Below are 27189 nucleotides of genomic sequence, written 5' to 3' on the forward strand. Positions count from 1 at the left end.
ACTTGCTGCCTATTGTACAATAAACAGCTTACCTTTTTATAATAACATCTGAGCCTTGTGTTTTACTCTCAGTATAAAGTACATAAGTATTGCAATTTACTACATTGTAGCTTCATCGCATGCCCCCTAGTCCTAGTATTTTTGGAAAGCGTGAACAGACGCTTCACATCTACCCGTTCAACCCGTTTTATAGACCTCTATCATATCTCCCCTCAGCCGCCTTTTCTCCCAGGCTGAAGAGCCCTAGCCGCTTTAGCCTTCCCTCATAGGGAAGTCGTCCCATCCCCTTTATCATTTTCGTCGCCCTTCTCTGCACATTTTCTAATTCCACTATATCTTTTTTGAGATGCGGCAATCAGAACTGCACACAATATTTGAGGTGCGGTCGCACCATGGAGCGATACAAAGGCATTATAACATCCTCATTTTTGTTTTCCATTCCTTTCCTAATAATACCTAACATTCTATTTCCTTTCTTAGCCGCAGCAGCACACTGAGCAGAAGGTTTCAACTTATCATCGACGACGACACCTAGATCCCTTTCTTGGCCCATGACTCCTAACATGGAACCTTGCATGACGTAGCTATAATTCGGGTTCCTCTTTCTCACATGCATCACTTTGCACTTGCTCACATTAAACGTCATCTGCCATTTAGATGCCCAGTCTCGTAAGGTCCTCCTGTAATTTTTCACAATCCTCCCACGATTTAACGACTTTGAATAACTTTGTGTCATCAGCAAATTTAATTACCTCACTAGTTACTCCCATCTCTAGGTCATTTATAAATATGTTAAAAAGCAGCGGTCCCAGCAGAGAGTCCTGGGGAACCCCACTAACTACCCTTCTCCATTGAGAATACTGTCAATTTAACCCTACTCTTTTTTCTATCTTTTAACCAGTTTTTAATCCACAATAGAACACTACCTCCTATCCCATGACTCTCCAATTTCCTCTGGAGTCTTTCATGAGGTACTTTGTCAAACGCCTTCTGAAAATCCAGATACACAATATCAACCGGCTCCCCTTTACCCACATGTTTGTTCACCCCTTCGAAGAAATGTAGTAGATTGGTGAGGCAAGATTTCTCTTCACTAAATCCATGCTTTTGAATATGCTCTGTAATTTTGTTCTTAATAATAGTCTCTACCATTTTGCCCAGCACCGACGTCAGACTCACCGGTCTATAATTTCCTGGATCTCCTACATATAGTAACATAGTAGATGACGGCAGAAAAAGACCTGCACGGTCCATCTAGTCTGCCCACGATAAACTCATATGTGTATACTTTACCTTGATTTTTACCTGTCTTTTTCAAGGGCACAGACCGTATAAGTCTGTCCAGCATTATTTCCCGCCTCCCAACCACCAGTCCCGCCTCCCATCACCGGCTCTGGCACAGACCCCGTATAAGTCTGCCCTCCCCTATCCTAGTTTCTCAACCACCAACCCCTCTTCCCACCGCCACCCAATTTCAGCTAAGCTTCTGTGGATCCATTCCTTCTGCACAGGATTCCTTTATGCCTATCCCACGCATGTTTGAATTCCGTTACCGTTTTCATGTCCACCACCTCCCACGGGAGGGCATTCCAAGCGTTCACCACCCTCTCCGTGAAGAAATACTTCCTGACATCTTTCCTGAGTCTGCCCCCCTTCAATCTCATTTCATGTCCTCTCGTTCTACCGCCTTCCCATCTCCGGAAAAGATTCGTTTGCGGATTAATACCTTTCAAATATTTGAACGTCTGTATCATATCACCCCTGTTCCTCCTTTCCTCCAGAGTATACATGTTCAGGTCAGCAAGTCTCTCTTCATACGTCTTGGAACGCAACTCCCATACCATCCTCATAGCTTTTCTTTGCACCGCTTCCATTTTTTAAACATCCTTCGCAAGGTATGGCCTCCAAAACTGAACACAATACTCCAGGTGGGGCCTCACCAACGTCTTATACAGGGGCATTAAAACCTCCTTTCTTCTGCTGGTCACACCTCTCTCTATACAGCCTAGCAACCTTCTCACTACGGCCACTGCCTTGTCGCACTGTTTCATCGCCTTCAGGTCCTCAGATACTATCACGCCAAGATCCCTCTCCCCGTCCGTGTCTATCAGGCTTTCCCCACCTAACACATACGCCTCCCTTAGATTTCTACTCCCTAAGTGCATCACTTTGCATTTCTTCGCATTGAATTTTAATTGCCAAATGTTAGACCATTCTTCCAGCTTCTTCAGATCTTTTTTTCATGTTTTCCACTCCCTCCGGGGTGTCCACTCTGTTGCAAATCTTGGTGTCATCTGCAAAAAGGCAAACTTTACGTTGTAACCCTTCGGCAATGTCACTCACAAATATATTGAACAGAATGGGCCCCAGCACCGATCCCTGAAGCACTCCACTACTCACCTTTCCCTCCTCCGAGCGAACTCCATTTACCACCACCCTCTGGCGTCTGTCCGTCAACCAGTTCCTAATCCAGTTCACCACTTCGGGTCCTATCTTCAGCCCTTCTAGTTTATTCAAGAGCCTCCTGTGGGGAACCGTGTCAAAAGCCTTGCTGAAATCTAAGTAGATGACGTCCATAGCACGTCCTTGATTTAATTCTCCTGTCACCCAGTCAAAGAATTCAATGAGATTCATTTGGCACGATTTCCCTTTGGTGAAACCATGTTGTCTGGGATCTTGCAACTTATTGGCTTCCAGGAAATTTACTATCCTTTCCTTCAGCATGGCTTCCATTACTTTTCCAATAACCGAAGTGAGGCTTACCGGCCTGTAGTTTCCAGCTTCTTCCCTATCACCACTTTTGTGAAGAGGGACCACCTCCGCCGTTCTCCAATCCCTCGGAACCTCTCCCGTCTCCAAGGATTTATTAAACAAATCTTTAAGAGGACCCGCCAGAACCTCTCTGAGCTCCCTCAGTATTCTGGGGTGGATCCCGTCCGGCCCCATGGCTTTGTCCACCTTTAGCTTTCCAAGTTGTTCATATACACTCTCTTCCGTGAACGGTGCTCTATCCACTTCATTCTCAGGTGTACTTTTGCCAGTCCCTCTCGATCCTTCCCCAGGATTTTCTTCAGTGAAAACAGAACAAAAGTATCTATTTAGCAAATTGGCTTTTCCTTCATCATTTTCTACATAGCGTTTTGCTGTATCTTTTAGTCTCACAATCCCCTTTTTAGTCTTTCTCCTTTCACTAATATACCGTACATTTCTAGCCATTTGTTTTTCCGCTTGCGCCTTCGCCAGACGTACCTCTCTCTTGGCTTCTTTCAGTTTCATCCGGTATTCCTCCCTGTGTTCCTCTACTTGAGATTTTTTGTATTTCTGGAATGCTAACTCTTTAGCCTTTATTTTCTCAGCCACTTGCTTTGAAAACCATATCGGTTTCCTTTTTCTCTTGCTTTTATTTACTCTCCTTACATAAAGGTCTGTGGCCCTGTTCATTACTTCTTTCAGCTTGGACCACTGTCCTTCCACATGTTGTGCGTTCTCGCAGCCCATCAGCTCCTTCCTCAGGTATTCCCCCATTTTGTTAAAGTTAGTTCGCTTGAAGTCCAGGACTTTGAGTTTAGAGTGGCCGCTAACCACATGAGCCGTTATATCAAAACAAACCGTTTGATGGTCACTGCTTCCCAGGTGCGCAGCCACCCGGACATTTGACACACTATCTCCATTCGTGAGCACCAGATCCAGCGTCGCTCCCTCCCTTGTGGGTTCCGTCACCATTTGTCTGAGCAGAGCACTTTGGAAAGCATCCACAATCTCTCTACTTCTTTCCGATTTCGCAGAAGGAACCTTCCAATCTACATCCGGCAGATTAAAATCTCCCAACAACAGCACCTCTCTTTTCTTCCCCAACTTTTGAATATCCTTAACATATTATCCAAATTCTCCACCTTATTACGTACGAGTATGTTATCCTTAGTTTACCATTAATGTTTTTAATATCTGCTTCTATTACTTCCACACACTTTTTCAAACATATCACTTTTTGTCCCAACACAGTCACTGGAATACTAGATGCTTGCATTTGAATAGACAAAGTCACAAACGTTTGAGTAAAAGAGGTCTCTAATTTCAACACAGCATCCCAAATAGATTCCAAAATCACTACTTTTGAAGAAAAATCAGACTTACTCAATTCCTGCAGCAGGTTCATTGAAGAAATTGTATGTACAGTGGAATCCGCTTAAGTGCAAGGGTGTGGGACCAAAGAAATACATGCAGTTAACCGGAGCATGCACTTAACCGCTGTGACACAAAGAAGCTTGACATCTGATAAACATATGTACAGTACTGTTTTTATATGTACAGTATACAGTCTCCATTAACTGACAATATACAGTCTCCATTAACGGACATTAGGCTTACTTGAATTAGTCAGTCATAGTCCTCTGTACACTATTGTGTCTGAGTTCCATAGACTACATCTGCCAGACGGTAAAAACTGTCATAGCACTGGCATCTAGTGGCCTCCAGATAGGCCCGCACGGTGTTGAGACTCTCCAGTGCTCTTGCAAAAGTGACAGGAGGTTGTTTAATTTCGTCAGCATGTGCCTCGCTGCTCATTTCATCATCTGTTTCATCATCAGCCGTTGCCTGCGTGTAGGCGCATATCTCGACATCAGTGCTGTCGTCAGCTGTTTGTAGATCGTAATCAACAGCTAGTGATGAAACTCCTCTTCAGTAACACAAGCTGGGATGTCAATAACCTGTTCATCTGACGCATTTGCAACAGCTGCATCTGTTTCATCCCTCTCCACATCCCTAACAAAGCTTGCCCGCTTGTAGCAGTTCACAATGGTTGCCTGTGTAACATCATTCCAGGCTTCTTTCTGCATATGTAGGAAATCCAACAGTGATAGATTACGAGCCAGTTCAACAGCACGTTTATCCTTGCCAGTCTGGTCATCAATAACACTCATCAGACGACGTAGCACAAGAGCCTGATAATGTTGTTTGAAATAGCCTATTATGTCCTGATCCATAGGTTGGATCAGAGAGGTAGTGTTTGGTGGCAAGAAACCACCTTGACGTTACCCAGCCTAACATCATCACTGTGTGCAGCACAATTATCACAAAGCAACAAAATCTGACACTTTTGTGCCCGCATTCTAGTGTCTAACTTCTTTAGCCACTGCTTCCAAATTTCCTCAGTCATCCATGAATTTGCGTTAGCTTCGTATGACACAGGAAGTCGCTTAACATTCTTGAAGCAACGAGGCTGTTTGCTCTTTCCAATGACGAGTGGTTCCATCTGTAATGGTATCAGTTTATTACTGAAATATGTAGCATATTTGCTGGATTATATATACACCAATATATTTGTGTATCTTTTAAAAATATATATTTGACACTGCAGTAGAGAAAATAGTCTCATTCCAAAAGCCCTCTTCCCTCCCCCTTTGGGGCCTCACCTTGCCTTTTCTCATTCCTCAAACAAAAGACTTAAGACTGCTTTAAAGTTTTAAATTGACTCTATTCCTCTGTCCTCACACCTAACAAAAGATGGACTAAGGTGGGCACCTGAATAAAACAAAGAACTCAGAGGAGACCATAAACAGGACATTTGCTTGTCAAAGGTATACCTGCCCCTCCCATCAGCTTCCAGACATGTGCAGAAAGGAAGGACTTGTAATGTGTATCTGCCCCAGAGACTGAACAGGACATCAAAAGACATTTGCCAGCAAAGTCCAGACTGTAAGTCTCGTGATGTCATAAGACATGGGACCAACTCAGGGGTCGTGTGCAGACCAAGATACCACAATGCTTTGCAAATGCTCAGGGGTCATGTGGAAACCAGGAAATCAGGACAAAGATCCACATGGCATATGCTCCTGCAGATTGCAAGATATAAAAGGACAAGCTGTTTCCCAAGATTCAGATTCTCTTCAACTGCAAGCAAGACTCAGATTCTCTTCACTGCAAACAACTCAGATTCTCATCAACTGCCAGCAAGTCAGATCCTCTTCAGCTGCTGATGCCTCCTGTCCTGAAACATGTGCTCATCAACCAGCTGGACCACAGCATGCTTGTAACAAGGACTTGTGAGTAACATAACTTTTGATCTAGACCTGCTACTTTGTTCTATTTTTATGCACAGATTACCTGTAAAGATTCCTCTTAAAACCTACCTCTCGTGTGCAATTGTATATTAAATCAATCTTTTTTGAAGCTAAAAATACGGTCTCTGTGTTCTGAGTATACTTTATTTAATTTATTGCAATTATCACCTTTGGTGATTGGTGGAGAAATCAATATAAATACAGCACCTGCTCTTAAATTATAAGCAGTGGCGAGTTGCTCTAGAGCTATTTTCCCCAAAATAAATCATTTCTTCTAACATTTCTTCTAACACATCCTCTCACTCCCATCCGTATTGCAGCAAAGGAGGATCGTCAGTAGGTCCTTCGACGCTTTACCTCCTGTAGTATCGGCTTGTTTGAATGCAAGTGTTCCATCAGGAATCGCTCGCCAGTAGAGACTGGTTTCGTTAGCATTGAAAATGTCACGAGGTGCAAACTCGTTCAAGACGGTAGGAAGAATTGAAACAACCCAATTTTCAGCACCAAAGTCATCAGCATCTTGTTTTTCACCATGCTGGTTTCTTGAATTTTATGTTGTTCCTCTCCTTTCATCTTTCCAACCATCCAACAGTGGCTTTGAATTCAGTTTGTCCAAGACTTTCAGCTAGCTGATTAGCTTTCTCCATAAGCAGTGGACCACTGACAGGAAACTGTCTGCTCCTGACGCGAGAAAACCACTGAAAAGCATCTTCTACCTCCTCAGCTTTTCCCGTCCATTTTCATTTCTATTGTGGATTGTTTTGCCAGTCTTCCAGAAACTGGTCTTTATGATTCAAGATACGTGAAATTTGACTGGGATTGACACCATATTCTTTAGCAATAGATGCTTGACTTTGTTTTCTAATTTTTAAAGAACTTCTATTCGTTCAGCCAGTGGTAAAGTCTTACAGTTGCATGAGAATGACGACGACCCCAGTGTACACTCTAACAACATTCTTTTGCTTATTCTGCCTGTGGCAGTTGAAGGGGCGGTAAAATTGAAATCTCGTTGGTTGTCACGCGCCAACCGGCTTCCATATTCCGTGTGCGCGCTTATGCGGAGTCTTTCCTGCAGAGGAGCAGTCTTAAACCATGCATATAAGCGAATCTTGCACTTATCAGTGGTGCGCTAAACTGAAGTTTGTCCCCATAGAAATTGATGGCGCCAAAAATGGGACCGAAGTACGGCATGCAGTTCAACAGAGCATGCGCTTATCCGACGTGTACTGTATTTGCAAAACAGCCCCTTGAGCAATACCTTCTGAACCAACTCCTTCGATTCCTGCCGCTGCTGTTAAAGCGGCAATGCTCAGCGTGTCTTTGGCTTTCATGAGTCGTCTACTACTACTACTACTACTACTATTTAGCATTTCTATAGCGCTACAAAGTATACGCAGCGCTGCACAAACATAGAAGAAAGACAGTCCCTGCTCAAAGAGCTTACAATCTAATAGACAAAAAAAATAAATAAATAAAGTAAGCAAATCAAATCAATTAATGTGAACGGGAAGGAAGAGAGGAGGGTAGGTGGAGGCGAGTGGTTACAAGTGGTTAGGAGTCAAAAGCAATGTTAAAGAGGTGGGCTTTCAGTCTAGATTTAAAGGTGGCCAAGGATGGGGCAAGACGTAGGGGCTCAGGAAGTTTATTCCAGGCGTAGGGTGCAGCGAGACAAAAGGCGCGAAGTCTGGAGTTGGCAGTAGTGGAGAAGGGAACAGATAAGAAGGATTTATCCATGGAGCGGAGTACACGGGAAGGGGTGTAGGGATGGACGAGTGTGAAGAGATACTGGGGAGCAGCAGAGTGAGTACATTTATAGGTTAGTAGAAGAAGTTTGAACAGGATGCGAAAACGGATAGGGAGCCAGTGAAGGGTCTTGAGGAGAGGGGTAGTATGAGTAAAGCGACCCTGGCGGAAGATGAGACGGGCAGCAGAGTTTTGAACCGACTGGAGAGGGGAGAGGTGACTAAGTGGGAGGCCAGCAAGATGCAGATTGCAGTAGTCTAAACGAGAGGTGACAAGGGTGTGGATGAGGGTTTTGGTAGAGTGCTCGGAAAGAAAGCGGCGGATTTTACGGATGTTGTAAAGAAAGAAACGACAGGTCTTGGCAATCTGCTGGATATGAGCAGAGAAGGAGAGAGAAGAGTCAAAGATGACCCCAAGGTTTCGAGCTGAGGAGACAGGGAGAATGAGAGAGCCATCAACAGAAATAGAAAACGGGGGGAACAGGGAGGTGGGTTTGGGGGGGGGGGGGGGGGGGGGGGGAAATGAGAAGCTCGGATTTGGTCATATTTAATTTCAGGTGGCGTTGAGACATCCAGACAGCAATGTCAGACAAGCACGCTGAAACTTTGGTTTGGATGCAAGGTGAGATATCAGGGGTAGAAAGGTAGATTTGGGAGTCATCAGCATAGAGATGGTAGGAAAAGCCATGGGATGAGATTAATGAACCAAGGGAAGAAGTGTAGATAGAAAAGAGGAGGGGACCAAGAACAGAACCCTGAGGTACGCCGACAGGCAGAGGGATAGAGTCAAGGTATCCTCATGCATACAGCTCCCCAATGCTGGCATTGAAGGAGGAATCCTCTCCTCTGGGCTTAAAGTGATCTCCACCTTAAGAGAGTGTGCACGTGTGTGTGTGTGTGTATGTGGGGGGGGGGGGGGGGGGGGTGTATATTATGCTCTAGTCACTACTGACTAGCAAGGTTTCCTTCCCAGATCTGCCTGGAACTACAGTAGATTCTATGGGAAAGAGCTATTGATTGCCCCTGGTTTTTGGCATAGCAAAAAGGAAATCCAAGGTATTTGTTATAGGAAAAAATGGGATTTGGCACAAGAGCTCCAGTTCAGCGGTTCCTCTCTGGCAGCATCCTGCACCCCCCTCCCCTCCCCCCCCCCCCCCCCCCCCACTTAAGATATTTGATTTTGCTTTAGTTAATATATCTTACCGCTTTAAAATTTTTAATATAGAAATATAACCTGCTGAGTGAAAAGGTACCAAAAATGAGGTAAACAACAGAGAAAGGCTACAAAGTTTGGATAAGTAAATTTGGTCAACTTTCATTTTTGCAAATTTTGTTTACTATAGGGTCACTAGAAAGGGATTATGCATTTTTTTTCACAATTTCGGGCTATCAGAGATACAGATATTTTCAGTTTTTCAAATGAGTTCTGCTGAAAAAGGTATTTTTAAAAACTGACTGAAGTTTCTCATTTTTTAAAGACCTAATTAGTCCATACTTGAGGCTGAAATTTTGCAGATTATGCAGTTGCTATCTATCTTGTACAATTAAGTCACAAATACTTGATCAAATTATATAAATTCTTTGTTTAGTTTTCTACATATTAATTTGCACCTAGAGCAGAGGCCCTGAGTGGGTCGTAGTGGACCTGGGTGTCACCCTGGAGAAGGCTGTAAGGATATGCAGATGAGCTGCAGGTCCTCCACAGCACCTGAAAGGCAGCCGGTGGTAGAGCTGGGCACCTCTCAGCTGAGGAAAGGCTTACCAGGGGTTAGGCTGAAGCCAGCATTCCTCCCCCTGAGGGTCGCCTGGTCCTAGCCAAAAAGCACCTGGAAACTCTGTGCACTTGGAGCGAGGGCCCTGGGAAGCTCGGGGTGGAACTGGAGTCGCCCCGGATACAGCTGTGAGGAAATGCAGAAGGGCGTTTCCTGAGCCCCTACGTCTTGCCCCATCCTTGGCCACCTTTGAACTAGATAGTTCACGCCCTTCCCTTCATAATCCCTGCTTGCTTTCTTTGGGGGCTTACAATCTATAAGCGGATCGCTGGTAATATTAAAATCTCCTCCCAGTATGAGTGGGTATTCATCAAAAGCTAAAAGTTTAGCAGCTAGTGTAGCAAAAAATGTATGCGTATATATATTAGGTGCGTATAAACTGCATAGTGTCACCTTGTTCCCCTGCAGTAGACCCGCAACTATGACATAGCGGCCCTCCGGATCTTGGTATAGCCTATGCATTTCAAAGGCCAAATTCTTCCTGATTAATATTGCTACCCCCCTCTGCCTACTATTGTACGAAGCGAAGAAAATGTCTCCCACCCACTCTCGTTTAGGTTTAGCATGTTCGGCATTCCCTAAGTGTGTTTCTTGAAGCATTGCAATATCAGTGTGCTGTTTTCTTAGTGCCTGCAGGATCCTAGATCTCTTTACTGGTGAGTGTACGCCGTCAACGTTCAGGGAAACAATTTTGAGATTAGCCATTTAGAAACAAATCTAATGAATATTTGCTGAAGAAACAAAGCCCTTTTGTGACCACCCCTAAGGGACCTCCCAGCTGAGCCCCCCAGGCGTTTTTGCCCTCTCTCCACCAATCTATTATGGTCTTCATTAACAGTATAGCGAATAGACTCTCCACCCCCCCCCCATTCCCCACCCCCCCTCCTGAGTAGACCATCTCCCCTCATGTCTACCACCTTCCCCACATCACACACTCCACACTGAATTCCAAACACACACAACCCCAACCACACACATACCCCCTTCACTACCAACTCTATAACCCCGTACCCCCACCCGACTCCCCTACATCACTAAACATTTCTCCTAGCAATCAGTTCCCTACCTGTCTTCTACTCACTTCCTCCCCCTCAACCCAAAAATGTTCCAACAACCTAACTAAACTGTTAAACCTTGCAAACGTTCAAAAAGGAGAAGAAAAGGAAAAGGATCCCATAAAGGTCACACAGGCAAGTGGAAAGAGAGAAAGCAATTCGACTTTTGTACATGTCTAAATCAATCCACTTGCAAAGCAGATGAACTCCTGTGCGTCAGGTTCCAGCCCCGCCTCCACTGCCCCTCCGCAGTGCTTTCCAGCATCCAGATCCTCTAACATACACCATCCTCCGCAAATAACAGGGCTGCTGTAAAGCTCTATTTGTAATCCAATCTGCTCAAATTCCTTTGTCCCGTTGGTGCCTGCCTGGTACAGTGATACTTCCCTCCACAAGTTTCAAAGCCATCTCGGTATGGCAACTAAGGTCCACATGTCCTCCGCTCAAAACGCCCTTATTTCTCCTCCTCCTCTCCATACCCCACAACCAGACAAATTGTCCCGATCCAGTTGTATAGCATTCATTTCTTTGCTGGCCCAGACTATAACCGTTCCACAAAGGAACCTAATTCTTTAGGATCAGTGAAAAAAAGTACCTTGTTATCCTGCAAGATCCGTACTTTTGCCGGGAAGAGCATAGCAAATCGCACCCCTTTCTCAAACAATCTTTTGCAATGTTGCCCCATCTTTCTGCGCTGCTCGAACACAATCGCAGAATAATCTTGAAAGAGCAAAACTTTTTTTCCATCATATTCTAGCGCTTTCCGCTTCCTGAATGCCTGCAGTAACCTCTCCTTATCAGCGTAGTTTAGTATCTTTGCAATCACCGGGCATGAGCGTCCATCTCCTTCTCTCAACACCCCAATCCTATGGACTCTTTCAACCTTCAGCTCGTTCCCGGGTCCCTGCATCCCCAGCTGCTCCGGCAGCCATTGCTCCAAACCAATTATTCTCATATTGTTTCTACGGCTCCGATTCTCTAAATCGTCTCTGCTGTAATAACTTTCCACACTGGAGCTCTAGGGCTGCAATCCCCATGTCCGCTGTCTCTGCTCTGTCTTCCTGCCGGGAAATTCTCTCCTGAACTTGCTGGATTCTGGCGCTTTGGCGTTCCACCGCTTCTCTAATTTGTTCTACCGCTGTTTGAAATTTAGACAGTTTATCTTCTAATATAGAGGTGACCTGCTGAACAAGTTCCTGAAGCACTTCTGTTGGCTGATTTGCCGCCCCCGCGGTTTCTGACATTGTCGCCATTTTAACACTTGCGACCTGCACTCACGTCTTCCTGGGCCTTTGACTCTTCGCGGGCATACCACGCTCCCGCTTCCGATGTTTCACGCTCGCTTTTGCTGGAACAAAGCGCGTTTAACCTCCAACACTTATGAGTAAGTATAAGCGCTATTTTATGAGATTTAGCGGGCGAATTAATCAATATAAGGGGAGTCAAGAGCGGAGCCGGGTCTCGAGGCGTCCGCTCAGCTGCTCTGCATCATGTGACCCCCCTGTTCTTTCATTTGTTAATGCACTGGAGCTCTGTGGCATATGTTTCTTGCTGCACATAACGCAAGCTAACCTTCTCTGCTTGAAAGAGTTCTTCTACTGCCAAGGGCTTGGTGCAAAGTTCCCAGTGGTGGCATGTGCTCACTCTTCCTTCGGGATTCTCTTGGAATGAGCATCTGATGTGGCTGAGGTTTGTTATGGCTCTTCTGAGCATCATCCATCTTGAAAATTGGTTAAAATGGTGTGCACTCAGGTTAATATTGGTTGAGATATTTGTAGTAAGAACTGTCACCGCCAGGTGAAATCTCTGCATCATTTTCTGGATTCACCAGCTCAAAGGAGTTTGCAGTAGTTGGCGAAGCGCTTGTTGGTTTCGTGAGGAAATCTGGCCCTGTTAGCCAAATTGTCTGCTGTAAGTGAGTTGGTGAGACAGCTTTTGTGGCGTTGTCCGCTGGGTTCTGATCAGCCGGCGTGTAGTGCCATTGATCAGGTCTGGTGGATTTCCTGATAGTTCTACTTGGTTGCTTGCATATACATAGAACCTTCTACTCTGGTTGTATATGTTGCCCAGCACCACCTTGCTGTCTGTGTAGAACTTGACTAAGTCTGGTTGGATATCTATCTCACGATCAGTTCTGCTACTTCCACTGCCAGTACTGCTCCACACTGTTGTAGGTGTGGAATAGTGTGATTGGGCTGTGGAGCTAGTTTGGCCTTGCCAAAGATGAAACCCACAAAGGCATTCCATGGGCATCTGTGATTTTCAGGTAGAGCCCTATGGCTATGGCCTCCTCGGAGGCATCAGAGAAGACACAAATCTCTTTGTGGCAGATGTTCATGAGAGACATGGAGGCATATGTGTGTGGAACATGGAGTTCTTCAAGTGCCTTTAAGGAGTTTCTCCATGTTTTCCATTCTTGCCTCTTTTGATGCAAAGGGGCTTCCCATTCATTTGAGCTTGATGAGAGTTTTCCGCAGTAAGGATCTTCCTTGATTGGTGACCAGTGCCATAAATCCATTCACTGTAGACAAGATGTCTCATCAGGTGTACGGTTTCTCCTGGGTAGAGACTCAGAAGGTGAAGGTGTCCCTCTTCAGATCCCAACTTAGGCCAAGGCTGCACTGTTGCGGAGGTGTGTCCACTCCCAAATCTAGGTCCTTCAAGTCTTTAGTGTGGTCTACTAATGGGAACGCTTTCATCACATTGGCGCTGTTGGACTCGATTTTGTGAAGCCTCAAACTGACTTCTGCTAACATCATCTGCGTTCTTTTCAGCAAGTCAGTGGCTTCGGTTTCGGTGGGCAGGGATTTCAACCCATCGTCCACATAGAAGTCTCTTTCTACAAACTGCCTGGTGTCAGTAACGTGTTCCTTCTCTTCTTTGTCGGAGTCCGTGGGTGATGGGCTGTTCCCAAAGACAATGGACTCGCATCCTGTATTTAACGACATCTCCACTAATGTCATTGCGGAGCCACAGGAACCTTGAGTAGTGGACAACAAAGTCTTTGTCAACAACAAAGTAGTAGAACATTTGCTGAATGTCTGCTGTTATGGCAATAGGCTCTTTTCTGAAACAGATTAAGATCCCCAGTAGACTGTTGGTAAGTCAGGCCAATGAGCAGCACGTTATTCAGCGAGGTCCCTTGAAACTGGGTGCTGGAATCAAATATGATTCAGATCTGCTCTGGTTTATATGGGTGGTATATCCTGAAGGTGGGTAGGTACCAGCACTCTTCTTTCTCCCTCAGAGATATGGCGAGCTCTGCATGACCACTGGTGAGCATGTCCTGCATGAAGGCCACAAAATGTCTCATCTCTTGCTTCCTCTTCAAGGTTTTCTGCAATGAATGAGGCGAGCTGAGAGAGGGCGTGATTTCTGTTGTTTGGGAGTCTAGGCCTGGGCTTACGGAATGGGAGGGGTACCACCCAGCTGTTCGACTTACCTTTACTGAACTCTTTATTCATGATGTTTAGGAACTCTTTATCTTCTATGGAAAAGGCAGGTTTGTTGTCATCTTTGGTGGTCTGGAACACAGAGCTTCCCAGGTATTCTCCAAAATCTGCTGAAGAGACTGTTTTGCAGAGTGTTGGGTGTGCACTCCATTCCTTATAAATGAGAGCTCGGGGCTGGTGGTTGGGAGGCGGGGACAGTGCTGGGCAGACTTATACGGTCTGTGCCCTGAAGAGCATCGGTACAAATCAAAGTAGGGTATACACAAAAATTAGCACACATGAGTTGTCTTGTTGGGCAGACTGGATGGACCGTGCAGGTCTTTTTCTGCCGTCATCTACTATGTTACTATGTTACTATGCAAGAGTATATCTAACAGGGTATGGGTATGCAGTATGTCATTTTTGATGTATTTTTTTTTAGTTATTTCTTGTGTGATTTGTATTGTAGTATCATATGCACCTGAAGCAGGCGCAAGCTAAAACACTGCGGCAGGTGACTTGCACCAGCAAATGAACTATACATTATTAAAGATTTGTTTCTTACTATACTGCCTTGTTTGCTTGATTTTTTTTTCCAGCTGTTTTCTAAAATGAGGACTTTGGGTTTTGTTTTTTGCCTCTCTGAGGCAAACTGCTTTTAAGTCCAGTAAGAACATAAGTTACCATACTGGGACAGACCAAAGGCCCATCAAACCCAATATCCAGTTACAACAGTGGTCAATGCAGGTCACAAATACCTGGCAAGATCCCAGAACAGTAAAACAGATTTTATGCTGCTTATCCAGTGGATTTTCCCCAAGTCCATTTAATAATGGCTTATGGACTTTTCTTTTAGGAACTTAGCCATATCTTTTTTAAACTCTGTTAAGTTAACTGCTTTTACCACATTCTCTGGCAATGAATCTGAGTTTAGTTACACGTTGAATGAAGAACTAATTTTCCGGATTGTTTTAAATTTACTACTCAATAGCTTCTTTGCGTGCCCTCTAGTCCTTTTGTTTTTGGAAAGAATAAACAAGAGATTCACGTCTACCCGTTGCACTCCACTCAGTATTATATAGACCTCTATCATATCTCTCCCCCCCCCCCCCCCCGTCTTTTCCAAGCTGAAGAGCTCTAGCCACTTTAGCCTTTTCTCATTCCACTATATCTTTTTGAGATGCACCAGAACTGCACACAGTATTCGAGATGCCATCGCACCACAGAGCCTGGACCACATCCTCTAGCAACAAATCCTACAATTTAATTGAGCACTGAAACATTTTCCTACTCCTTTGTGCTTCTGCCAGGGACACTGGGGGGGGGGGGGGGGGGGGGGCATGGGGGGCAAAATTCCCCAGGCTCGGCCTCCAAGGGGGCCCGGCAAGTTTCTTCCTACTGCCTGCTTCTGGGTCCGTCCTCCCTTGCTCCTGCATGGCACCCAGGGCCCGGATGATTGCATTAGTGCAATATCGCAATCATCCGGGTCCTGACTCCTGGCACGGATAGGAGCAGGAGAGGACAGACTGTGGGGGCAGGCAGGTAGGAAGTGGCTTGCTGGCGCCAGGTCTGGGTCTCCTCCACACCCCCCCCCCCCCCCCCCCAGAAGCAATGACAGAAAGGTAAGGGGATGGACAGGAGCGGCGGTGCAAGTGTGTGTTTGTGTGTGTGTGTGGGGGGGGGGGGGGCAACTTGCTGCGGTCTGGTATTGCCCAAGGGCTCGGCTAAGTCTTTTGGCGGGCCTGGCTTCTAATTCTTGTTGGCACTGCACTTCAACAATTAACTGCTGCTCTGAAAGACCTGACAGATACAGCAGGAAGCTCAGGCAGCACAAGAATCTCCTGGATGATCTATGACACTTGGGCTTTCTGATTAAGTTCACATACCTTGTGAAGCTAAAATAAGTGCTATTGCATCTAGCCATGCTTTATTGCACTAGGATCATTAGTATAACAGCCTAAAGACTGATCTAGATCTTTACAGAGACAAAGGAGATTTAGAGCTGCTGGAATAGTTATAGTAGTATGTTCTCCAAGTCATGGTCTAGCAGAAAAAAAAAAAAAAAGTTCAGCAAGCATAAAATTTGTTTGTTTTCGTCTTCTTTTTTTTTTCTCTTTTGTTCAAAATGATTGAGAAATATTTTATGCTATTCTTACAAGGCTAATGAAAAAGAAGGACCTTTTGCCCTGAAAAGAACTGGAATAACACAGCTGAACCAGCAATGACCTGGTTTATACATCCAAGAGTGCAACTGATTTTCAACAGCTGGCCACTTTAATGTTCTGTTTCTTTCACATCCTGCAATATCAAAACTGAGAACAGCTCAGTGCTCTGACTTGTGAAACAAAAGAATCAAAAGCAAGGGCCTGGTGCTAAGAAAGCAAATAGAATGGTAGGTATTATTAGGAAAGGAATGGAAAACAAAAATGAGGATGTTACGCCTATGGTATCGCTCCATGGTGCGACTAAACCTCGAATATTGTGTTCCATTCTGGTCACCACATCTCAAAAAAGATATAGTGGAATTAGAAAAGGTACAGAGAAGGACAACGAATATGATAAAGGGGATGGGACGACTTCCCCATGAGGAAAGGCTGAAGCGGCTAGGGCTCTTCAAGCTTGGAGAAAAGACGGCTGAGGGGAGATATGATAGAGGTCTATAAAATAATGAGTGGAGTGGAACAGGTAGACATGAACTGTTTATTCTTTCCAAAAATACTATGACTAGGGGGCACGCAATGAAGCTACAAAATAGTAAATTTAAAACGAATCGTAGAAAATATTTTTTCACTTAATGTGTAATTAAACTCTGGAATTTGTTGCCAGAGAATGTAGTAAAAGCAAGTTAGCTTAGCGGGGTTTAGTAAAGGTTTGGATAACTTCCAAAAAGAAAAGTCCATAAGCCATTATTAAAATGGACTTGGGGAAAATCCACTGCTTATTTCTGGAATAAGCAACATAAAATATATTGTACTCTTTTGAGATCTTGCCAGGTACTTGTGACCTGGGTTGGCCACTGTTGGAAACAGGATGCTGGGCTTGATGGACCTTCGGTCTGTCCCAGTATGGCAATGCTTAGGAAACTACATAGATAACAATAACCAAAAAGGGAGGAGTGCACAAGTTCTCTAAGAACCGGGTCGATTGGTTTAAAGTTCCATAGCAGAATGCTACTAGGGCTGCAGACTGAAGGAAATCAATACAGAGAACATGCAGACTGGTGTGCATTAACGTATACAAGTCTGTTTTATGCTAAAGCTTTGAAGTTTAAAATGTTTTTAAAGGTTTTTTTTTTCTCTATCCTTGCAAACATTGAAACTATTTTTAAAAATACTTTTCCTTGCTTTCTTCCCCTTTTCCACCCCCTACTTCCTTTCATCTGTTATCTCTCACTACAGACTCTTTCTTATCACCTGCTATGGAATCCATGGTGATTTCCTTCAAGTGTCCTTTGGACCACACGATTTCCCATTTCTTTGCAACTACTTTCCTTCATCCCACACTACTCATTACTGTCAGTCCTAATTCTTCATATTCCATCAGTTTCTCTCTGGCTCTTTTGAGAGGCTACCATCAGTTTCCTTATACCATCCAACTACTACTTTGACCTGATGTCTTTCTTGCCTACAGTGGTAGGACATCACAAATCATCACAAGCCTGAGCACCTGGCAGGAGGAGGGGAGGCAAGAGTGGTTGTGTGGTAGGAAAACCACTTTGGCCAGAGGATATTGGCCCTGGTTATATGGTCATTTGTAACAAGAAACAGACATTTAGAATAATAAAAATGATAAATGCTTACTTATAGAGGAAAAAAAAAAAAAGAGGGAAACAAACTTGGTTTTGAAAATTCTTGGCACAAATAATGATTTAAACAGACAAGCAAGACACAAACCTCCCTGCTTGTAGCAATTCTAGGTAAAGATACAGACTTACTCTCTGACACGTCGCTGCTTTTGCTCCTTTTGGTTCGTCGTACACGCCTTTCTTCAAGATGAAGATTTTCTTCAGAGCTGAACAGATTCAGCAAGGCCAGCTGCAAAGCAAGAGTAAAAACTGAGTCTTGATTGGCAAGATGCTAATTGTGCTACATAACAGTAGTGGTTACCATCATCACTGCATCTATATGAAGTACTTATACAGAAAGACGTCATGGATCAGAGAAGAACCATGTGAAAACAGATCAAAGATGGTCAGCTTCCATCCTCCTCCAAATACCTATGATTTTCAGAATATCCACAATTACTATTTACCAGATATTGCTACATACACTTAAGTCTAGAAGCTCAGTTAATTTGCATATTCCCGTTATCCTGAAAACTAGACCTATTTTAGACTTTAAGGTAACCAGAACTTTAATTTAAAGTAAGACTCTTGTAAGGCATGTTAAGCAAACATCTACACCTGCACTTCAGTAAATATAACAGCCCAGACTCCAAGAACACACGTGTGGGAGGTCTTTCAGATGAAGTGTCAAGGGACTGGACTATACTGTGAGTGTGAACCCCTGACTGCTCCAGCAGAACACACAATGTTAACTTCTGACATCTTTTCTGAGTGATTTTGATTTAGACAGCATGGCACAGCATTTTACAAATTGCAAGATAGCCCCCCAACTTGGGGCATCTCAAGTTCTGCTAGTATTATAGAACAGAAACTGCTAATGTAGAGCGTGTTTGAAAATACACAATGAAATGGACATTTATGTGTCAGTTACATGCAGCAGGAAAATCCGTTTTAGGGGAACAAAAGTCCAAAATATGGATGGAAAAGAGATACATAGATGTTCATGTGCAAGCACATACACATCTAAATACTGTGAGTTAGCAACGGATGTTCATGTGCCTGCACATAAACACCTATATCAGCCATTTTACCCATATACTGTATAGATTTGTTAATGAGACAAAATAATGAAATCTCTCAAACATCATACAAAGAATAGTCAGACAGCTGTGTGCCATATGGGCTTTCATCAACACATAAACATCTGGTGACTGCTTAAACACAGGAGAATCCTTCAGCATGAAGGGATATAAACTACATACATCTCAGCAAGCATAAGAACATAAGAGGTGTGATACTGTATCCGACCAAATATCTATCAAACTCAGCATCTTGTCTCTGTGTCTACAAGAAGGCAATAAAAACAATATGGAGTTTGTGCCAAAAGACATATGAACAGATACTTGAAGACCTTATTAAGTATGCCCTACAGGAAAGAAGGGATAGAGGAGATATGATACAGATGCTTAAATACTTGAAAGGTATTAATATACAAATACATCTTTTCCAGAGATAGGGAAGTATTAGAACTAGAGGCCATGACTTGAGGTTTCAGGGTGCTAGATTTAGGAGTAATATCAGGAAAATTCTTTTTTTTGTTTTGTTATGGAGAGGGTGGTGGATGCATGGAATGCCCTCCTTGTAGAGGTGGTGGGGACAAAAACAGTGACAAAATTAAAAAAGAAATGCATGGGAAAAACTCAAAAGATTGAGCAAAGAACCAAAGCATGTGGCCTCCATTCCCCTATTAACTAAATTGATGGAAAATAGAGTGACCTTTCAAGTCAATGAGTATATACAAAAATTCTCCATCCTCCATGAATCTCAATCGGGTTTCTGTCCTACCCACAGTACGGAGACGGTAAAGCTTACTTTAATATCCAAATTTAAACAAGAAATATCATTCGGAAATAACGTATTCCTTTTACAGTTTGACATGTCTGGAGCATTTGACATGGTTGATCATTGTATTCTTACAAGACTTCTGGATAAGTTGGGAATTGGTGGCAATGTTATAAAATGGATTAAAGGCTTTATTACCTCTAGATCCTATCAAGTCAAGTCATCTACTGCAATATCATCTCCCTGGTCATCAGATTGTGGTGTGCCTCAAAGTTCTCCTTTATCCCCAATTCTATTCAACCTTATGATGATTCCTCTGGCTAAATCCCTTTCCAAACATGGTCTCAACCCCGTCGTCTATGCTGACGATGTCACCATATACATTCCCTTCAAATCTAACCTGGCAGAAATTTCCGACAAAATAACCAATGGTATGAATATCCTAACTTCTTGGGCCAATGCTTTCAAAATGAAATTGAACTAAGACAAAACTCAATGCCTAATCCTCTCTTCCCAATATTTCACATGCCATCCAACAACTCTCACCACTCCTGATGTCACAATTCCTATATCCAATAATATGAAAGTCCTTGGAGTTACATTGGATAAACACTTATCCCTTGAAGACCATGCAACATCCATCACGAAGAAAATGTTCAATATGATGTGGATGTTGAAACGTGTGAAACCTTATCTCCCCCTGAATACCTTCCGCAGCTTGGTACAATCCATGGTACTTACCCACGCTGATTACTGTAATAGTATCTTCATTGGATGTAAAGCCCAAATCATGAAAAAACTTCAAACTGCCCAGAACACGGCAGCTAAACTTATTTATGGGAAGCCTAGATTCGAAAGTGCAACACCCCTCCATATGAAACTTCATTGGCTCCCTATTAGAGAACGAGTCAACTTTAAGGCCATCACACTAATCCACAAGATGATCCATGGAGTGACACCAAGTTACATGGTCAATCTAATAAACCTTCCATACAGAAAGATGTCAACATCTTCACAATCATACCTTAACCTTCACCTTCCCAACTGCAAAAGACTAAAGTACAAAACCTACCATGCATCTAACTTCTCCTTCCTGGGATCCCAACTCTGGAATGCTCTACCTAGATACATTCGGTCAATGAAAATCTTCCCTTTAGGAAACAAACAAAAACCCATCTATTCAAACAGGTTTACCCAAGACTTGACCTATCATAAACAAACATAACCAAATCATCTATCTACCTGTTCAAATAACCACTATCTACAATGACTCAGAAACATCGCCTACTAACCTTCTTACCCTCCATACTCTTCCCATCTTCTCTTTAATCGCTACACCGCCTTACCTATCCCTATCCTTTTTCTCATACCTCTTCTATCCCATTTACTCCTTGTTCATTTGTCCTATCACATACCCCTTTGTTGATTCTGTTACTATTGATTGTATTCTCTTGCCAGGTGTCGGGAAGCTTGCCAGGTGCCCTTGGCCTGGATTGGCCGCTGTCTTGGACAGGATGCTGGGCTCGATGGACCCTTGGTCTTTTCCCAATGTGGTATTACTTATGTACTTGTTACTATGTAAGCCACATTGAGCTTGCGATGAGTGGGAAAGCGCAGGGTACAAATGTAATAAATAAATAAAACTTAAAATGACTTCATGGCTGTTGATGCTTTATGATGGGCAGGTGTGGTGCGCTTAGATGGTGTAGTTGTGAAGGAAGGCCAGCATCATGCAGACATCTACAGTCTGTCTCTTGGATTGGGACTGGCCTGGAATGAGCTTCAATGGCAACTCCAGTACTTGGGGAAAAAGGCCAGTGTCAGGCACATTTCTATGGTCTGTGCTCTGTAAACGGTAACGAAGACAAAGTATAGGTATTTTCTAATCCACTTACACAGCACCAAACTCATAGCATGTGATTCAGTATCTCAGAGGTGCAGGGAAAAACATCTTAAAGTTGAAATTAGTGAGTAAAATTTGGCAATATTTTTGGTTTAATCACATATTGATAATGAATGTGACTATGCTGCAGCCATAATAATGTAGCACTGGCCACCTTCAACTTAAATGGGATAGTCTGAGCTATCCCCCTAACAAAACTGGTAAAGAAGAGCTGCTCAGGGGAAGACTCTTTTCACTGAGGTGGGGGTGGAGTGGAATCTAAAGGAACGTACAAAGATTCCCCTTCCAAGAGAATCTGGGGCTCTTCCTCAGAATTCAAGCTCTAGTCTGTATCAGACTCAGGGTAGTAGTCATCCTCTGTCTGGGTCTGCACTCACCTTGGATAACTAGACCCATGGCACGGATCCGGATGAGAGTGCTAAGGAACAACAGGGGATCTGGACCTTGAGGAAGCCCTCTCTCCCACAGATCATGATGTCCTTTCAGGCAACAGTATCTATGCATGACCAACGGGGAAAGCATGCATTTCCACCAGGATGGGCTGGACCAACATTGTGCCCAATGTTGATGCCCTCAATGCCTCAGAATTGCCTTGGACAAGAAGGCACCCCAGCTTCTCAGAGACAGGCACCGATAAAGGTGGGGGCTCAGTTGGAATGGTCAGGTCCACAAAAGGTATTGGGGCCAAATCTGAAGGCTGATCCTTGTCCAAATGGGGCTGGTGTGACAGGATGCTCCACGGATGATGTCCAAGTCTTCCTGCGAGGCAGCAGGGAGTGGGAAGGCATGCATTCAAGCACAATACTGTCTTCTAAAGCCTTCTAAAAAAGTTAATGGAAAGTCTATGCACCGTAGCTCCCTTAGATGACATCACCCATATATGTAAGTGCATACTTATCAGTGAAGTGCCACCAGGATGCTTAAGCATTATTCTATAATGGCACACCTACCTTACATAGCACATAAATACAAGGGGCTACCCAGTTACTGTTATAGAATAGGCTCCTACTGCATGTCCTTGGGCACCTAAATGGAAAACACCCAGTTGTACAACTGTCCCCTTAATGTAGAACCTAAAATCAAGCTCAAAAGTTACGAAGATAGCATATGTATTTATTTTGTTACATTTGTATCCAATAACAATCAACAAACAGCGGATATCATATAACAATTGTGAAACAATGAGAAAATAACAGAGGAGGAGAGGACCTCAGACAAGAATCACCTTTTCAATCACTTAGATGATAATGGTGTGGCCCCGAGTTGGAGCAGCGATAAGCTAAGTAGCTGTGGGGTTTGACACTTTTTGATAATGTTTGCGATAGCCAGCATTAAGATAGATTACAAGCACACGAATGTAGATTGATGGAGGAGGATGGTAAAGGACCTATGATTATATGATTGTGACCACACCAATATCATCTAAGTGATTGAAAAGGTGGTTCTTGTCTGACGTCCTCTCCTCCTCTGTTATTTTCTCATTGTTTCACAATTGTTATATGATATCCGCTGTTTGTTGTTATTGCCTATAATTCAGCGGTGTGATTCCCTCTATTTTGTGTTACCTGGGTAGTTACATTTGTATCCCACATTTTCCCACCTATTTGCAGGCTTAATGTGGCTTATACAGTACCGGAGAGGTGTTCGCAGACTCCGGTGTGAACAAATACAAAGTAATGTTGTGGTATGGTAAAGTTCATGTGGAACAGTCAATGGAATAGTTGATAAGTGTGACGCTCGGATGAGCAAAAGGTTTCAGCAAAATCGCTATATATGTCACAAGTCTGAGGTCTCCTTTTCAAGTTTACACTTTTATAGTGTTCCTATTTTCATTCACACAGTGTTCTTATTTTCAAAACCCCCTTGTTATTTTTCTTGTATAGTTGTGTTATGTCCATTATGTACTTATGTTGTGTTGCAGAGATCGGCATTTAAATTGGATCTGCAGGGTATGCCTTATTAAACAGGTTAGTCTTTAGTGATTTCTGGAAGTTCAGGTGGTCGTATGTTGCTTTCAAGGTTTTTGGTAATGCGTTCCACAGTTGTGTACTTATATAGGAAAAACTGGATGCGTAAGTTGATTTGTATTTAAGTCCTTTGAAGCTTGTGTTGATTTGGATGTGTTTCTGGTTGGTATGCCAATGAGGTCTGTCATGTATCTCGAGGCTTCACCATAGATAATTTTGTGAACCAAGGTACAGATTTTGAAGGCAATGCGCTCTTTGATTGGGAGCCAATGTAGTTTTTCAAGGAGGGGTTTTGCGCTTTCAAATCGTGTTTTTCCAAATATAAGTCTAGCTGCTGTATTTTGGGCGGTCTGAAGTTTAAGGTTTGTTCTTTGCATCCCGCATAAATTCCATTGCAGTAGTCTACGTGGCTTAGTACCATTGATTGTATCAGATTGCAAAATGTTTCCCTCGGGAAGAATGGTTTCACACGTTTAACTTTCCACATTGAGTGAAACATTTTCTTTATAGTGGATTTCACTTGGCTCTCTAGTGTTACGTTACGGTCCAATGTAACACCGAGGATTTTCAGGTTGTCTGAGATAGGGAGAGTGTAGTCTGGGGTGCTGATACTTGCGGGGTTGTCCGTGTTGTACTGGGATGACAGGATGAGACAGTGTGTTTTTTCTTCATTGAGTTTTAGTTGAAATGCATTTGCCCATGAGTCCATGATGTTCAAGTTGAGCTTGATTTCGTTGGTGATTTCTGTCAGTTCGTGTTTATAAGGAATGTATATTGTGACATCGTCTGCATAGATGAAAGGGTTCAAGTCTTGGTTGGATAATGACTTGGCTAGTGGGGTCATCATTAGGTTGAAGAGGATCGGTGATAGCGGTAATCCTTAAGGTACTCCGCAGTCTGCTTTCCACGGTGATGATATATTTAAGTTTGATTATACTTGATATGTTCTTGTGGTTAGGAAACCCCTGATCCAGCTAAGTATATTTCCACCAATCCCAAAGTAATCTAGTAGACTTAGTATTATATTACCATGTTGAATGCACTAGACATGTCGAATTGGAGAAGGATGCTTTTGCCTGTTGCTATTTCCTGCTTGAATTTGGCTAGGAGAGTGATTAGTACTGTTTCAGTGCTGAAGGCAGTCAAGAGATGTGAACGTGTGGACCGATGACCACGTCGCAGCCTTGCAAATCTCTTCAATAGTGGATGACTTCAAGTGGGCCACTGACGCTGCCATGGCCCTAACACTATGAGCCGTGACATGACCCTCAAGATTCAGCCCCGCCTGGGCATAAGTGAATGAAATGCAATCTGCTAGCCAATTGGAAATGGTGCGTTTCCCGACAGCAACTCCTCTTCTGTTGGGATTAAAAGAAACAAACATTTGTGCGGACTGTCTGAAGGGGCTTGTCCGCTCCACATAGAAGGCCAATGCTCTCTTGCAGTTCAATGTATGCAACTGACGTTCAGCAGGGTGGGTATGAGGACGGGGAAAGAAAGTTAGCAAGAGAATTGACTGGTTAAGCTGGAACTCCGACACCACCTTCGGCAACAACTTAGGATGCGTACGGAGGATTACTCTGTTATGATGAAATTTAGTATAAAGAGCATGGGCTACCAAGGCTTGAAGCTCACTGACTCTACGAGCTGAACAGCCACCAAGAAAATGACCTTCCAGGTCAAGTACTTCAGATGGCAGGAATCCAGTGGCTCAAAAGTAGGCTTCATCAGCTGGGTGAGGACGACGTAGAGATCCCATGACACTGGTGGAGGTTTGACAGGGGGCTTAGACAAAAGCAAACCTCTCATGAAGCGAACAACTAAAGGCTGTCCAGAGGTAGGCTTACCCTCTACACGATAATGGAAAGCACTAATTGCACTGATGAACTCTTACGGAGTTGGTCTTAAGACCAGACTCTGACAAGTGTAGAAAGTATTCAAGCAGGTTCTGTGTAGGACAAGAGCGAGGATCTAGGGCCTTGCTGTCACACCAGATGGCAAACCTCTTCCATTTGAAAGAATAACACCTCTTTATGGAATCTTTCCTGCAAGCAAGCAACACTCGGGAGACACCCTCAGAAAGACATAAGGAGGCAAAGTCAACGCTCTCAACATCCAGGCCGTGAGAGCAAGAGACTGGAGGTTGGGATGCAGAAATGCCCCCTCGTTCTGAGTGATGAGGGTTGGAAAACACTCCAATCTCCACAGTTCTTCGGAGGACAGAAGAAGAGGGAACCAAATCTGATGCGGCCAAAAGGGCGCAATCAGAATCATGGTTCCCTGGTCTTGCTGGAGTTTCAGCAAAGTCTTCCCCACCAGAGGTACAGGAGGATACACATACAGAAGGCCCTCCCCCCAATGCAGGAGAAAGTCATCTTAAGCTAGTCTGTCGTGGGCCTGAAGTCTGGAACAGAACTGAGGGACCTTGTGATTGATCTGCGTGGCAAAAAGATCCACCGAGGGGGTGCCCCACACTCGGAAGATCTTGCGTACCATGCCCGAGTTGAGCGACCACTCGTGAAGTTGCATAATCCTGCTCAGCCTGTCGACCAGACTGTTTACGCCTGCCAGATACGTGGCTTGGAGAAACATGCCGTGACGGCGAACCCAAAGCCACGTCTGGGCGGCTTACCCACACAGGGGGCGAGATCCGGTGCCCCCTGCTTGTTGATGTAATACATGGCAACCTGGTTGTCTGTCTGAATTTGAATAATTTGATTGGACAGCCAATCCCTGAAAGCCTTTAGAGCGTTCCAGATTGCTCGCAACTCCAGGAGATTGATCTGAAGACCTGATTCTTGGAGGGACCAAGCTCCCTGAGTGTGGAGCCCATCTACATTATCCCACCCCCCCCCCCCCCACCCCAGGAGAGATGCATCCGTGGTCAGCACTTTTTGAGGCTGAGGAATTTGAAAGGGACGTCCCAAGGTCAAACTGAATCGAACTGTCCACCACTGAAGGGAATTGTGAAATACGGTGGACAGTTGGATCACATCCTCTAGGTTCCCCGCAGCTTGGTACCACTGGGAAGCTAGGGTCCACTGAGCACATCTCATGTGAAGGTGTGCCATGGGCGTCACATGAACTGTGGAGGCCATATGGCCTAGCAGTCTCCATCTGCCGAGCTGTAATCTGCTGAGACGAGAGACAGAAGGTTGCCTGTCCTCATGTCGGGAAGATAGGCTCGAGCTGTCTGAGAGTCCATCAAGCTCCTATGAATTCTAATTGATGAACTGGAAGAAGGTGGGACTTTTGGTAAATTGATGACAAACCCTAGTAGCTCCAAGAGTCGAATAGTCACCTGAACGGACTATAGAGCTCCTGCCTCTGAGGTGTTCTTCACCAGCCAATCGCCAAGGTAAGGGAACACATGCACTCCCAGTCTGCGTAGTGACGCTGCGACTACTGCCAGGCATTTTGTAAAATCCCTGGGCGCAGATGAGAGTCCAAAGAGTAGCACACAATACTGGAAATGCTGTGTTCCTAGACGGAATCAAAGATACTTCCTGTGGGCTGGAAGTATCGGGATGTGTGTATAAACATCCTTTAAGTCCAGAGAGCATAGCCAATCGTTTTTCTGAATCATGGGAAGAAGGGTACCCAAGGAAACCATCCTGAACTTTTCTCGGAC

At 44.1% G+C, this 27189-nt stretch overlaps 1 protein-coding gene across 1 annotated transcript in view; it reads right to left on the reverse strand.

Moving 5' to 3' along the window:
* EDA (ectodysplasin A) overlaps positions 1 to 27189 on the reverse strand; it is a 318832-nt gene that overhangs the window by 189819 nt on the left and 101824 nt on the right. Inside the window, exon 2 of the mRNA XM_030210396.1 lies at positions 17997 to 18096. Within this exon, the coding sequence (XP_030066256.1) occupies positions 17997 to 18096 (100 nt within the window). The remainder of the gene's footprint in view (positions 1 to 17996; positions 18097 to 27189) is intronic.

The sequence above is a fragment of the Microcaecilia unicolor genome, chromosome 7, assembly GCF_901765095.1.
Source record: "Microcaecilia unicolor chromosome 7, aMicUni1.1, whole genome shotgun sequence".
NCBI lineage: Eukaryota > Metazoa > Chordata > Amphibia > Gymnophiona > Siphonopidae > Microcaecilia > Microcaecilia unicolor.